This window comes from Lissotriton helveticus, chromosome 10 (genome assembly GCF_964261635.1).
Source record: "Lissotriton helveticus chromosome 10, aLisHel1.1, whole genome shotgun sequence".
NCBI classification, from domain to species: Eukaryota; Metazoa; Chordata; class Amphibia; order Caudata; family Salamandridae; genus Lissotriton; species Lissotriton helveticus.
Window position 1 is genome coordinate 860,969,855 of NC_136071.1, and position 12,502 is coordinate 860,982,356.

Below are 12,502 nucleotides of genomic sequence, written 5' to 3' on the forward strand. Positions count from 1 at the left end.
GAGAGACACGGTTATGAAAGTAAAAAGTTTCAAATACTATTGTACTAAAGGCTAGAGAAAACTCACATCAAATGACTAAATACATTGGTAAAGCACATCAGGTTCTAGTTTGATTTTAGACTGCCACGTCACTGAAGCTAAAGCAAATCATAGACATGCAGATATTTAGAAAGAAACAGGAAAGCCTTTATAGGAACAAGTGTTTCTGCTCTAGAATTTTAAATGAATGTTAAGTAGGTCCTTTGTAATGTGGATTAATACATTCAGGTTCATATTAACATGTAAAAAGTCTAATATGAACAATCCTATGAACAATAACTTTCTCTGAGACATTCATTATGTGTAAATATTGGTCAGTTACATGTGTGGTATATTGGCTGATAACCTTATGTTGGCCTGCAAAGTTCAATTATGTTGATTTGACCGCCATCCTAGACCATCACCAATCAATGAGTTAGGATAATGCCATTGGATTCACCACATGCAAATGTTGGAGTCCCTTTGCCAGAGAATCTGTGCCACATTTTCGCTGTTTGAATCCTTGAAGATGGTCCACAGTTAATGTACTCTTCAACACACTTTGAAAGGAGCAACCTCAGAGGGACTCAGGGAGGCCTCATGGATCAACATGTGGGGGAGGCCAGTCTTGATCTGTACCACCCTGTGGGACACATCAATGTTCCCTACAAAAGAAGATCAAGCGCTTCAGCAGGGTCACTGATAGGTTTTCGCCACAGGCACTCTGCAATTTGGCCCATAATGGGTGACATGAATGGCATCCATAAGGTTGGGGCAGTCTGTGACTGCACTCACTCTCCTGGAGGTCTTCCGAGCGCCCTCAGTAGTCAAGGCAAATAGGAACAGTTCCCAACAGGTATTATTTAAAAGACAATTTTCACAATGTATGCACTTCGCATTACAAAAAATAACCAACAAGGAGTCACTAGAATTTTTTGAAAAAGGTATTATTCACCAATTATAAAAAGAGGGTTTTTTCTTTCACATGGCAATACAGTTGAACAGCACTGTACAGAGGGAATCATGTGACAACCCAGTGGCACTTGGTGAGTGGTGATATATACAGTGGGTGACTGTGAAGGTGTAAGTGCTAAAGTGAACAGCGTGATCGGCGCATAGTGACAAATAATAAAACAATGATGGCTCCAAATAAGATCAAGTTGTAGTCACTTAGAACATGATTAAAGGAATTTAACAGGAGCACAAAACTTAATATGCGTCTTATGATTATGCTGTAAGGTCGACGGCGTTTCGATCCCCATGAGTTGGGATCTTCATCAGGACAGGGTTGTCGATATAGCCAGTGCTGCAAGGGGAGAGAGAAGGGCAATTGAGAAGGGGGAACTGGGGAGGGCGGTAGTAGGGAGGGGGTAAGGAGTGACTAGGGCGTGCACCGCTGGTGGGGTATGGGCAGAGGACTGTGCTGGTGTGGCGCGAATTGGGGCTAACAGCAGGCAGTAGGAGACTAGGGAGGAATAATAATAAATTTAAATTAAAAATTAAGTGACTAGTGACATGACAGGAGTACGGTTATGGTGTTGCTAACGCGTGACTAGGTGGCGATCACTAAATGGTGGCGGGGTGTGGGGGGGGGTTGGTGGGCATGGGACGCAAGAAGGAGTGGAAACTTACATAGTCACCCAGGCGGGAGCCTGTTGGTGACTTAGCGTCCAGGTGATCGCTCAGGAGTTGATAGCTGCAGGAGAGCAGATAGAAAAGGAATGAATTAAGTTTCGGGGCACAGGGCGGGAGGAGCCGTCTCTGTGCGGGCAAATTATCTGATCGTGAGGTGGGTTTACCTGATCGTGAATGAGTAGAATCCGATCAGCGTGGGAGTCGAGCGGCGCCTGCGGGGAGGGAAAAGTAACGAGGATGAGAAACCAACCATGGCGGGAAAGGCAGCTAACTGGATCGTGAGGAGATCGCACGGTGTGTGCGTATCTCAAGCTTACCTGTATGAATCAGGGCGGCTGGGGGCGATGAGGGCTCTTTGGATCCAGTCGAGCTAGCAATTAATGCCGGAGCTACGTGGGGCTCGGTGGCCTCAGTCAAAGTTATGAGAGCCGAGTCCGCGGGAGGGGCGGGGCGTTGTTCAGGGAAGGGGCGGGGTTGGAGCGTGTCAGCGTGTTGCCAGGCAACATGGACAAACAGGAAGTAGCCGCGTGGAGGCGGAGCTGCGCTCGGCGGCGGGACCGAAGAAGAAGTTAGAGTATCAGGAACAATTGATCCTGCATTGTGACTGGTGGTAAAAAACATTACAGTATAGGTAAACGGGAACACATTAGGCATTTTGCTAAATTACCGGTTTGTGAAGGAGCACGGTTTGAAGTGATTACATGAAGTTGGTGCCCAGCTAGGCATATGGTCTGAAACCGGTGGGTTAATTGACATCAAGTAAAGGGGGATAAAATCGCACTCACGCAGAGATGGTGGTTACATGAGGTAAATGCCCAGCTGGGCATTTGGTCTGAAACCGGTGGGTTAATTACATCAGGATATGTGGGTGGGCGTCCTCAAATTGGTGAAATTAAACAGTAATGGTATTAGTCCACTCATCAAGAGTGTTCAGCCCATGGTTGACCGAGTCAACACGTGAAATCCATTTGCATTCTGCTCTACCTAGAAGAGTGGCCATATTGCCCCCCCTGATGGGTAATGTGGGTTTTTCAATGACCATCCATCTGAGATCTGTGTCAACATGAGACTTTTCCATGAAATGTGTGACCAAGGGAGCAGTAAGGACTTTACAATTAATCCTACTCTTGTGTTGGATTATCCGTTGTTTCACCATTTGGGTGGTTTGACCAATGTAGATGAGGTCGCAGGGGCAACGGATGGCATAGATGACATTTTGAGTTTTGCAGTTTGAATGGTGGGTAAGTTGGTGCGTGTGTCCGTTGTAGATGAATTCTTTGGTGTCGATAGTCAGATCGCAGACACTGCAGGATTGACATTTGAAGTGTCCGATCACTGGGTTCAAACCCCAGGCGGCTGTGATGGTGTGCTTTTTCGCTTCCGGGGTGGGCCAGGTGATGGCATGTACAAGATGGTTAGAGATGTTTTTGCCCTTTTGGTATGAAAATAAGGGCGGTTCATGGAATTGTTCATCGGAGCGTAAGATCGGCCAATTTTTCTTGATTATTTTGGCGATTTTGTTGCTGTCCGGGCTGAAGACAGAGACAAACGGGATTCTAGTCATGGATTTTTTGTGGTTTTTTGGCATCAGTAGGTCTTCACGGTGGTTGTACCAAGCCCGTTTCTTTGCTTTTGTAACCAAACGTCGTGGATAGCCTCTGTTGATGAGCTTGTTGACCAATATGTCTGCCTCCCTGAAGTAGTCTTTTCGCCATTTACAGTTCCGGCGGATCCGCAAGAACTGGCCATAGGGAAGTCCGTCACGTAGGCCTCTCGGATGGTGGCTTGAGTAATGTAGCAAGGTGTTACGTTCCGTTGGTTTTCGGAAAAGAGATGTACCAAGGGCACCATCTTCTGCATGAATAGTGACGTCAAGGAATGGTAGATCATTGGATTTGTAGTCGCTGGTGAATTTGAGGTGTTCCTGTGCGGTATTGAGCCAATCAACAAAAGGAAGAAGGTTATCGGAGGCTCCATTCCAGATCAGTAAAATGTCATCTATATACCGGCGCCACAGATGGATTTTGGGCCGGTATGGGTTGATGGAATTAAGGATCAAGGATTTCTCCATGTCGTGTACAAATAAAATAGCAAAGTTCGGGGCGAAGCAAGCGCCCATGGATACTCCCTTAATTTGCAAATAATAAGTACTTTTGTACAGGAAATAGTTGTTTTGTAGAGCCACACGAAGGAGATCCATAACAAAGTCAGTCGGGATTTTTGTTGGCTGAGGTCTGGAGAGTAAGAGGTTCTTTATAACTTCGAGTCCTTCTCGGTGGGGGATGTTGGTGTAAAGGCACTCGATGTCCATGCTCACCAGTAATTGGTTGCTAAGATCAAAGGCTTGATCTTCTATGGTATTGATCAGGTCCACAGTGTCTCGTATATAAGTATCAGTGACAGGTACGAACTCCTTGATGATCGAGTCTAAGTATTTTCCCAGGGGTTCCTGTATGGAGCCACATCCCGACACGATGGGGCGTCCAGGAGGATTGCTAGCATCCTTGTGTATTTTAGGGAGGACGTATAGGACCGGTGTCCTCGGGTGTGGATTATTCAGATATTCAAATTCTTTCTTGGTTATGATGTTACGATCTCTGGCTCCAGTTGTGATTGAGAGAATCTTTTGTCTGATGTCAATCAAGGGGTCTTTTGAGAGAATGCGGTAATGTTCGGTATTGGTGAGTTGGCGTTCAATCTCTTGGTCATATTGGATGTTACTTAAAATGACAATCCCGCCACCCTTGTCAGCGGGTTTGATGACAATCTCGGGATTGTTTTGAAGGGAGTTGAGAGCTTCTTTTTCAATTAAGGGAAGGTTGTAAGGAATGAACCGAGGTGTGACTTTGAGGTCCATTACTTCCTTCATGACTAGTCGTTCAAACGCCAGAATTTCAGGTGTCATTTGGTTGGAAGGGGGATTGAAGGTGGAGGGTAACCGGAAAGGAGAGATTTGATCAGTTCTATAATCTGGTTTGTCAGCAAAAAAATGTTTCAACCGAATTCTTCTGAAGAATTTTAGAAGGTTAGATTGTAGTTCCAAAAAGTTGGTTCTGACGGTTGGTACAAATGAGAGACCTCGAGACAGAAGGGTAGTTTCTTCGTGTGTTAGAATGTGGTTAGACAAATTGAAAATGGGGATGGTCATTCCAGCGATGTTGGCGGCTGAGTCATCCGTTCTTGAGGTGGTGATGGCTGCTATGTCCTCAGTTATTGTGGAGGGCCCCATTGGTAGTACCGATTGCGTGTTTGACGGTTGCCTGGTACCGGTGGTTGGTATTGTCTGGCCCTGGTTGGGCGGTTTTGCGGTGGCGGTTGTCCGCGTCCTCGGCCTCGTGCTAAAAAACCAGGTGGCAAGAGGGGTTGGGGTCCAGAGGTGGAAGCAGACGTAGAAGCGTCAGTGTCGTCCACAGAGCTATTAGAGGAGACCGAGAAGGTGACCCGTTGGTTGTTTCTAACTCTTCCCCAATTGTGTGTTCTGGGGGGGTTCTGTTGAGTCTTGAAAAACTCCTCGTTAAGGTATGGGTATGTGTTCTCCACTTTGTAGTTTTTGATGTCTTTCTCTATTTTGTTCACTTTTTTGTTGACTTCAAAGGTGTTGAAGGTGGAGATGGTGCCATTAATCTTCTCTAAGAGGCTCTGAGCATCAATTATGGTTGTGTCCGCCAGAATAAGTTTCTCTAATTCGTCGATTTCTTGTAATTCCGATCGACTGTGTTCAATAGCTGTGTCTATACCAAGGACCATCCAGTGACGGGAGCAGGTGGTCGCTAAATAGCTAAAGTTGGTTCTAAACATGGGGTCCTGTGTGAAGATAGCAGGGGTATTGCGGATTTGAAGTCCTAAGGGGATGACGCCTGAGCGTAGGTAGTCCGTGAGCATCCGAGCGTGTAGATCAGTCCTGATCTGTTTCTTCTTCAGCTTTTCTAGTTTGTCCAGGAGGGCACGGGAGGTGTTGGGAGCAGTGGATGTAGTCGCGGTCAGTGGCGTTCCCGACAGTAATGAGGGACCGGTCAACCGTGACTGGATATATTCTTCTGAATAAGTCAGGGACTCCTTGGACATCTTGTGTAGGCCAGAGGGTAATACACAGACGAATGCCTTATTTGCTGAGGCACTATAAGTGAGGTACACTGAGGTACAACTCTCGCAGCTATGCAGCTGCTCGTAATATGTGTAAGAGCAACAGGAGGGGACCCATAAACCAAGTTGGGATGGGTGTATAATGCAAATAGGAACAGTTCCCAACAGGTATTATTTAAAAGACAATTTTCACAATGTATGCACTTCGCATTACAAAAAATAACCAACAAGGAGTCACTAGAATTTTTTGAAAAAGGTATTATTCACCAATTATAAAAAGAGGGTTTTTTCTTTCACATGGCAATACAGTTGAACAGCACTGTACAGAGGGAATCATGTGACAACCCAGTGGCACTTGGTGAGTGGTGATATATACAGTGGGTGACTGTGAAGGTGTAAGTGCTAAAGTGAACAGCGTGATCGGCGCATAGTGACAAATAATAAAACAATGATGGCTCCAAATAAGATCAAGTTGTAGTCACTTAGAACATGATTAAAGGAATTTAACAGGAGCACAAAACTTAATATGCGTCTTATGATTATGCTGTAAGGTCGACGGCGTTTCGATCCCCGTGAGTTGGGATCTTCATCAGGACAGGGTTGTCGATATAGCCAGGCTATATCGACAACCCTGTCCTGATGAAGATCCCAACGCTGTTCACTTTAGCACTTACACCTTCACAGTCACCCACTGTATATATCACCACTCACCAAGTGCCACTGGGTTGTCACATGATTCCCTCTGTACAGTGCTGTTCAACTGTATTGCCATGTGAAAGAAAAAACCCTCTTTTTATAATTGGTGAATAATACCTTTTTCAAAAAATTCTAGTGACTCCTTGTTGGTTATTTTTTGTAATGCGAAGTGCATACATTGTGAAAATTGTCTTTTAAATAATACCTGTTGGGAACTGTTCCTATTTGCATTATACACCCATCCCAACTTGGTTTATGGGTCCCCTCCTGTTGCTCTTACACTCAGTAGTCAAGGAGCATTGTTAACCAGGTGCGTGCCGCAGCCTAGACAAACGTACAGAGGTAGATCATGTATGTGGGAAGACCAGACTCTAATACTGAATTAATCATAAGGTCTCAGTGCTTCCATTCCTGTTTCTATAGATATAGAGCACTAAAATTCGAAACTTTCCAGAATCTTATGATTGCCACTGTCTCACATGTGCATGGAAAGGGTTATTTTAGGATTGACAGAGCAACCACACCTGAAGTGAAACTGGTTTGGCCTTGTGACCAACCTCTGTCAGATTCCACTGACCTCTGTGCCTCTCCTGTTTTAGCCAAACAACTATGTATTTCATGTACTTCCTCACTTCCATATTGGTTGAGCAGGGATAATAGACCCCCTGGCTTAGTGGAGGCTTTGGTCTATGAATTAAGAATATTAGTACTTCAAACACATGGGAGGGAATACAATGATAGCATGGTGATCATTGGGGTAAATGTGTCATCAATAGACACAATGAGGAGAGGAGTTTTCTATCTATAATATGCCTGAATTGGAGTTGTGCTTTTTCCACTACATTGGCTTCTGTCAAGGACAACTTTCACCAACTACTGAAGTTCATTGGACTGTGATACCCATCCATACAACACCATTTTACAGAGAGATGAGTAATATTCAGAGAAAAAAGAGTGCAGGACTGTCATACATCTATCTCAGGTCCAGTATGGGCAGATGTAAAATTGATTAAAAAAAGCAATGAAAGGTTAAAGCATAAGATCTAAATTGGTACAGGTAGTCTGCACATTATAACCTTTAACTTCACATAAAATGCAAGTTCTTAAAGAAATAAAGCATGAATAAGTGAAAATGTGTATTTTATTAGAAAATCACAATGTAATGTTATGTGGCATTGAAAGTGGTACAATGTTTGTAGCTGTTTAGTAATGCTGTTGTTAAAATAATTTTACAATTAAAGTTTTAAAAATGTGGGATGATGAGTGGAGGAACAGAAGTGGTAATCAAGCATGTGTCATAGACAGACCACTAAAAAGTGCTGTCCTCTTTGTCATAATACTATAGAACCCTGAGTATTTGTGAAAATGAACTCAGGCAATGTCATTGTGAAGATATTTTCTGAAAGCCTAATAGATCTCAATATTCTGTTTTTGTTCTAGCGATTGAAGGCAGCATTGTCTCATCATCCAACAGGCATGTCAAATGGCAACATGAACTCAATGGGCCACATGATGGAGATGATGAACTCTCGGCAAGAACAAACACCGCACCACCATATCCACTCACATCCACATCAGCATCAGACACTGCCGACTCATCATGCGTACCAGCATCAGCAGCACCAACATCCCCCACACCATCCGCACCCACCGCCACACCATCAGCAGAGCCATCCGCACCACCACTCCCACTCGCATCTCCACACGCACCCAGGACATCACCAAACCTCGCCACATCCGCCACTGCATCCCGGAGGACAATCACAGGTAGGTGTTTTTTTAGTCTTCAGCATCTTTCTTGAAAACCTCTTCAATGGTGTTGTTGTGCAATATTGTTTGCAGTCTTACCTAAAGCTGAACTAGTGGTGTGTACTTTTGTACTTGTTATGGAAAGAAACCCTGATTGCTAGAATGATCCTAGCAAGGAGTAATGGGCTACCTCCTAGGGCCTTTATCTTCAAAATAGAGAATGCTGAAACCTACTGGGATAAAATTCAGATTTTGTGGAGATGTGGACCAGGAATCCGCTGGGGCTGCCTGTCTCTGGATCTCATAGGGAAGAGACTTTTCATAGTACTAAAAAGACAGATAAATAATACTTTCGGGACTACAGTGCTTCTCTGCTAGCTGAATGGGAGTTACAACAGGCGACCCTAGTTTTACAGAGAAAATCTAATTGATGTCACTTTCACACTAACTAACACGATAGTAGATCTTTGGTCACTGACTAATTTAGAACTTACACAATCCACTTCTAAATTATACAGTGAGTAAACTACCTACGTACAAAAAAAAATCAAACAGGAAACAAAACTGATTAATGGCACTCCTAAGTCCTCACAAGAAGGTACCTAGAAAGAGAAAGTGCTAGAAGGCCTTAATAGTGGTAGTCCGCGTCACCTGAAATTATTATAGGAATAGCAAGGCGAGAAATTCTCCTGGTCTCTTAAACCAGTACGTTTTGGAAAACGTTCTTAGCTTTGGCAGCCCTCCCTAGGGTTAAGGCAGGAACGAAACCACCTTCGCTCGATGCACAGCAAATCACCTGAGGAACTGTGAAACCTCAAGGTTTCGAAATGTGTGGAAAGTGTGGGAGTGAGCAGTGGGAGGACTGGAATGCAGCAGGGAAAGAAAACGCTTCAGGAGTCCAGACACATCAATTACTTTTCTTTGATGTCTCGAAAAAAGAGCTTCGCCGTGTGTGTAAATATGGTGGGTGTTGTCTGATCTTCTGATGTTCTACAACATAGCCAACATCTTTGCAGTAAATATGTGCCCAACAGCGAGAATGAGAGCAATCAATCAGTACCTAGAGTCTACACATTAATAAACACATGCAACATAAATTTGTGAAGTTTAATTCAAACTTCGCAATAAATCTATTGTTCTTGGTTAAGGGTTTCAGCATCTGGGATAGAGTAAACATATCAGTGTCCTTATTAGGGCTCGGGCTCCACGTCACACGAAGTGGGGCGGGGCTTCCGAGCTCTAATGGTATAAAAAAAAAAAGTTCAGTAAGGGCTGTGGGCTGCCGCATTCCAGAAAGCGCGCGGTTTTTGCGTGTGGTATTCTGCCATGTGAATGGTAATTGGTCCAGGCAAGGCTGTGTTTAAGTAAGGCAGCACGCCATAGGGCTTTGGACTTTTTGCAATGTCCACTTCCTGCATAAAGTGTTCGGACACGAGCAGAAGAATACATAAATCCTCAATTACCAGCTGTCCGAGGTGCCGGTAATTGAAGGCAGATGGTGCTGGGAGCGTGTGCACTGCTGTGGTTTTTTTCCTTTGAGCTCTGTGTGCGCGCCGGCAAACCCGCGCCTGCTCTTTGACTGAGGTAGGCTAAACAAGCATTGGCAAAGCAAATAGGACTCTCCTATACAAAATCTGTTGGTTTTGTCAGGGATATGTTTAGCCATGTTGTACAGCAGCCTGGCTAGTAGTGTAGAGTAGGGAGGGCAGAGTAGGGAGTGCAGAGTAGGGAGTGCAGAGTAGGGAGTGCAGAGTAGTGAGGGCAGAGTGCAGAGTAGGGAGGGCAGAGGGCGGAGTAGTGAGGGCAGAGTAGTGAGGGCAGAGTAGTGAGGGCAGAGTAGGGAGGGCAGAGTGCAGAGTAGTGAGGGCAGAGTAGTGAGGGCAGAGTAGTGAGGGCAGAGTAGTGAGGGCAGAGTAGTGAGGGCAGAGTAGTGAGTGCAGAGTAGTGAGGGCAGAGTAGTGAGGGCAGAGTAGTGAGGGCAGAGTAGTGAGGGCAGAGTAGTGAGGGCAGAGTAGTGAGTGCAGAGTGCAGAGTAGGGAGGGCAGAGTGCAGAGTAGTGAGGGCAGAGTAGTGAGGGCAGAGTAGGGAGGGCAGAGTGCAGAGTAGTGAGGGCAGAGTAGTGAGGGCAGAGTAGTGAGTGCAGAGTAGTGAGTGCAGAGTAGTGAGTGCAGAGTAGTGAGTGCAGAGTAGTGAGTGCAGAGTAGGGAGGGCAGAGTAGGGAGGGCAGAGTAGGGAGGGCAGAGTAGTGAGGGCAGAGTAGTGAGGGCAGAGTAGTGAGTGCAGAGTAGTGAGTGCAGAGTAGTGAGTGCAGAGTAGGGAGTGCAGAGTAGGGAGTGCAGAGTAGGGAGTGCAGAGTAGGGAGTGCAGAGTAGGGAGTGCAGAGTAGGGAGGGCAGAGTGAAGAGTAGTGAGGGCCGAGTAGTGAGTGGAGAGTAGTGAGTAGTGAGTGGAGAGTAGTGAGTAGTGAGTGGAGAGTAGTGAGTAGTGAGTAGTGAGTAGAGTAGTGAGTAGTGAGTAGAGTAGTGAGTAGTGAGTAGAGTAGTGAGTAGAGTAGTGAGTAGTGAGTAGAGTAGTGAGTAGAGTAGTGAGTAGTGAGCAGAGTAGTGAGTAGTGAGTGCAGAGTAGTGAGTAGAGTAGTGAGTAGAGTAGTGAGTAGTGAGTAGAGTAGTGAGTAGAGTAGTGAGTAGAGTAGTGAGTAGTGAGTAGAGTAGTGAGTAGAGTAGTGAGTAGTGAGTAGAGTAGTGAGTAGAGTAGTGAGTAGTGAGCAGAGTAGTGAGTAGTGAGTGGAGAGTAGTGAGTAGTGAGTGCAGAGTAGTGAGTAGTGAGTGCAGAGTAGTGAGTAGTGAGTAGAGTAGTGAGTAGAGTAGTGAGTAGTGAGCAGAGTAGTGAGTAGTGAGTGCAGAGTAGTGAGTAGAGTAGTGAGTAGAGTAGTGAGTAGAGTAGTGAGTAGAGTAGTGAGTAGAGTAGTGAGTAGTGAGTAGAGTAGTGAGTAGAGTAGTGAGTAGTGAGCAGAGTAGTGAGTAGTGAGTGGAGAGTAGTGAGTAGTGAGTGCAGAGTAGTGAGTAGTGAGTGCAGAGTAGTGAGTAGTGAGTAGAGTAGTGAGTAGAGTAGTGAGTAGTGAGTAGAGTAGTGAGTAGAGTAGTGAGTAGTGAGTAGAGTAGTGAGTAGAGTAGTGAGTAGTGAGCAGAGTAGTGAGTAGTGAGTGCAGAGTAGTGAGTAGAGTAGTGAGTAGAGTAGTGAGTAGAGTAGTGGGTAGAGTAGTGGGTAGAGTAGTGGGTAGAGTAGTGGGTAGAGTAGTGGGTAGAGTAGTGAGTAGAGTAGTGAGGTGAGTAGTGAGTAGTGAGTGCAGAGTAGTGAGTATAGTAGTGAGTAGTGAGTAGAGTAGTGAGTAGAGTAGTGAGTAGTGAGTAGAGTAGTGGGTAGAGTAGTGGGTAGAGTAGTGAGTAGAGTAGTGAGGTGAGTAGTGAGTAGTGAGTGCAGAGTAGTGAGTATAGTAGTGAGTAGTGAGTAGAGTAGTGAGTAGAGTAGTAAGTAGTGAGTAGAGTAGTGAGTAGAGTAGTGAGTAGTGAGTAGAGTAGTGAGTAGAGTAGTGAGTAGAGTAGTGAGTAGAGTAGTGAGGTGAGTAGAGTAGTGAGTGCAGAGTAGTGAGTAGAGAAGTGAGTAGAGTAGTGAGTAGTGAGTAGAGTAGTGAGTAGAGAGTAAAGTAGTGAGTGCAGAGTAGTGAGTAGAGAAGTGAGTAGTGAGTAGAGTAGTGAGTAGAGAAGTGAGTAGTGAGTAGAGTAGTGAGTAGAGTAGTGAGTAGTGAGCAGAGTAGTGAGTAGTGAGTGCAGAGTAGTGAGTAGAGTAGTGAGTAGAGTAGTGAGTAGAGTAGTGAGTAGTGAGTGCAGAGTAGTGAGTAGTGAGTAGGACATCACAGGCAGCAGCTGTGCAAGCTTCTTACACTCAGGAGACCACAGGCAGCTGAGTTGCAAGCTTCTCCCACTCACAAGAAGGACATCACAAACAGCAGCGGTGCAAGCTTCTCACACTCACAAGAAGGACATCACAAACAGCAGCGGTGCAAGCTTCTCACACTCACAAGGAGACCACAGGCAGCTGAGGTGCAAGCTTCTCCCACTCACAAGAAGGACATCACAAGCAGCAGCAGTGCAAGCTTCTCACACTCACAAGAACGACATCACAGGCAGCAGCAGTGCAAGCTACTTACACTCACAAGGAGACGACAGGCAGCAGAGGTGCAAGCTTCTCACACTCGCAAGAACGACATCACAAGCAGCAGTGGTGCAAGCTTCCCTTACACACTCACAGCAGGTACTGTTCCA

General features: G+C 45.4%; 1 protein-coding gene across 3 annotated transcripts in view; it reads left to right on the forward strand.

The window, feature by feature from the left end:
* Nucleotides 1-12,502, forward strand: part of CREB5 (cAMP responsive element binding protein 5) — a 353,305-nt gene that overhangs the window by 307,805 nt on the left and 32,998 nt on the right. For all 3 annotated transcript variants that reach the window (XM_078663497.1, XM_078663496.1, XM_078663498.1), the window contains one exon: nt 7,873-8,199. In XM_078663497.1, coding sequence (XP_078519623.1) covers nt 7,873-8,199 — 327 coding nt within the window. The remainder of the gene's footprint in view (nt 1-7,872; nt 8,200-12,502) is intronic.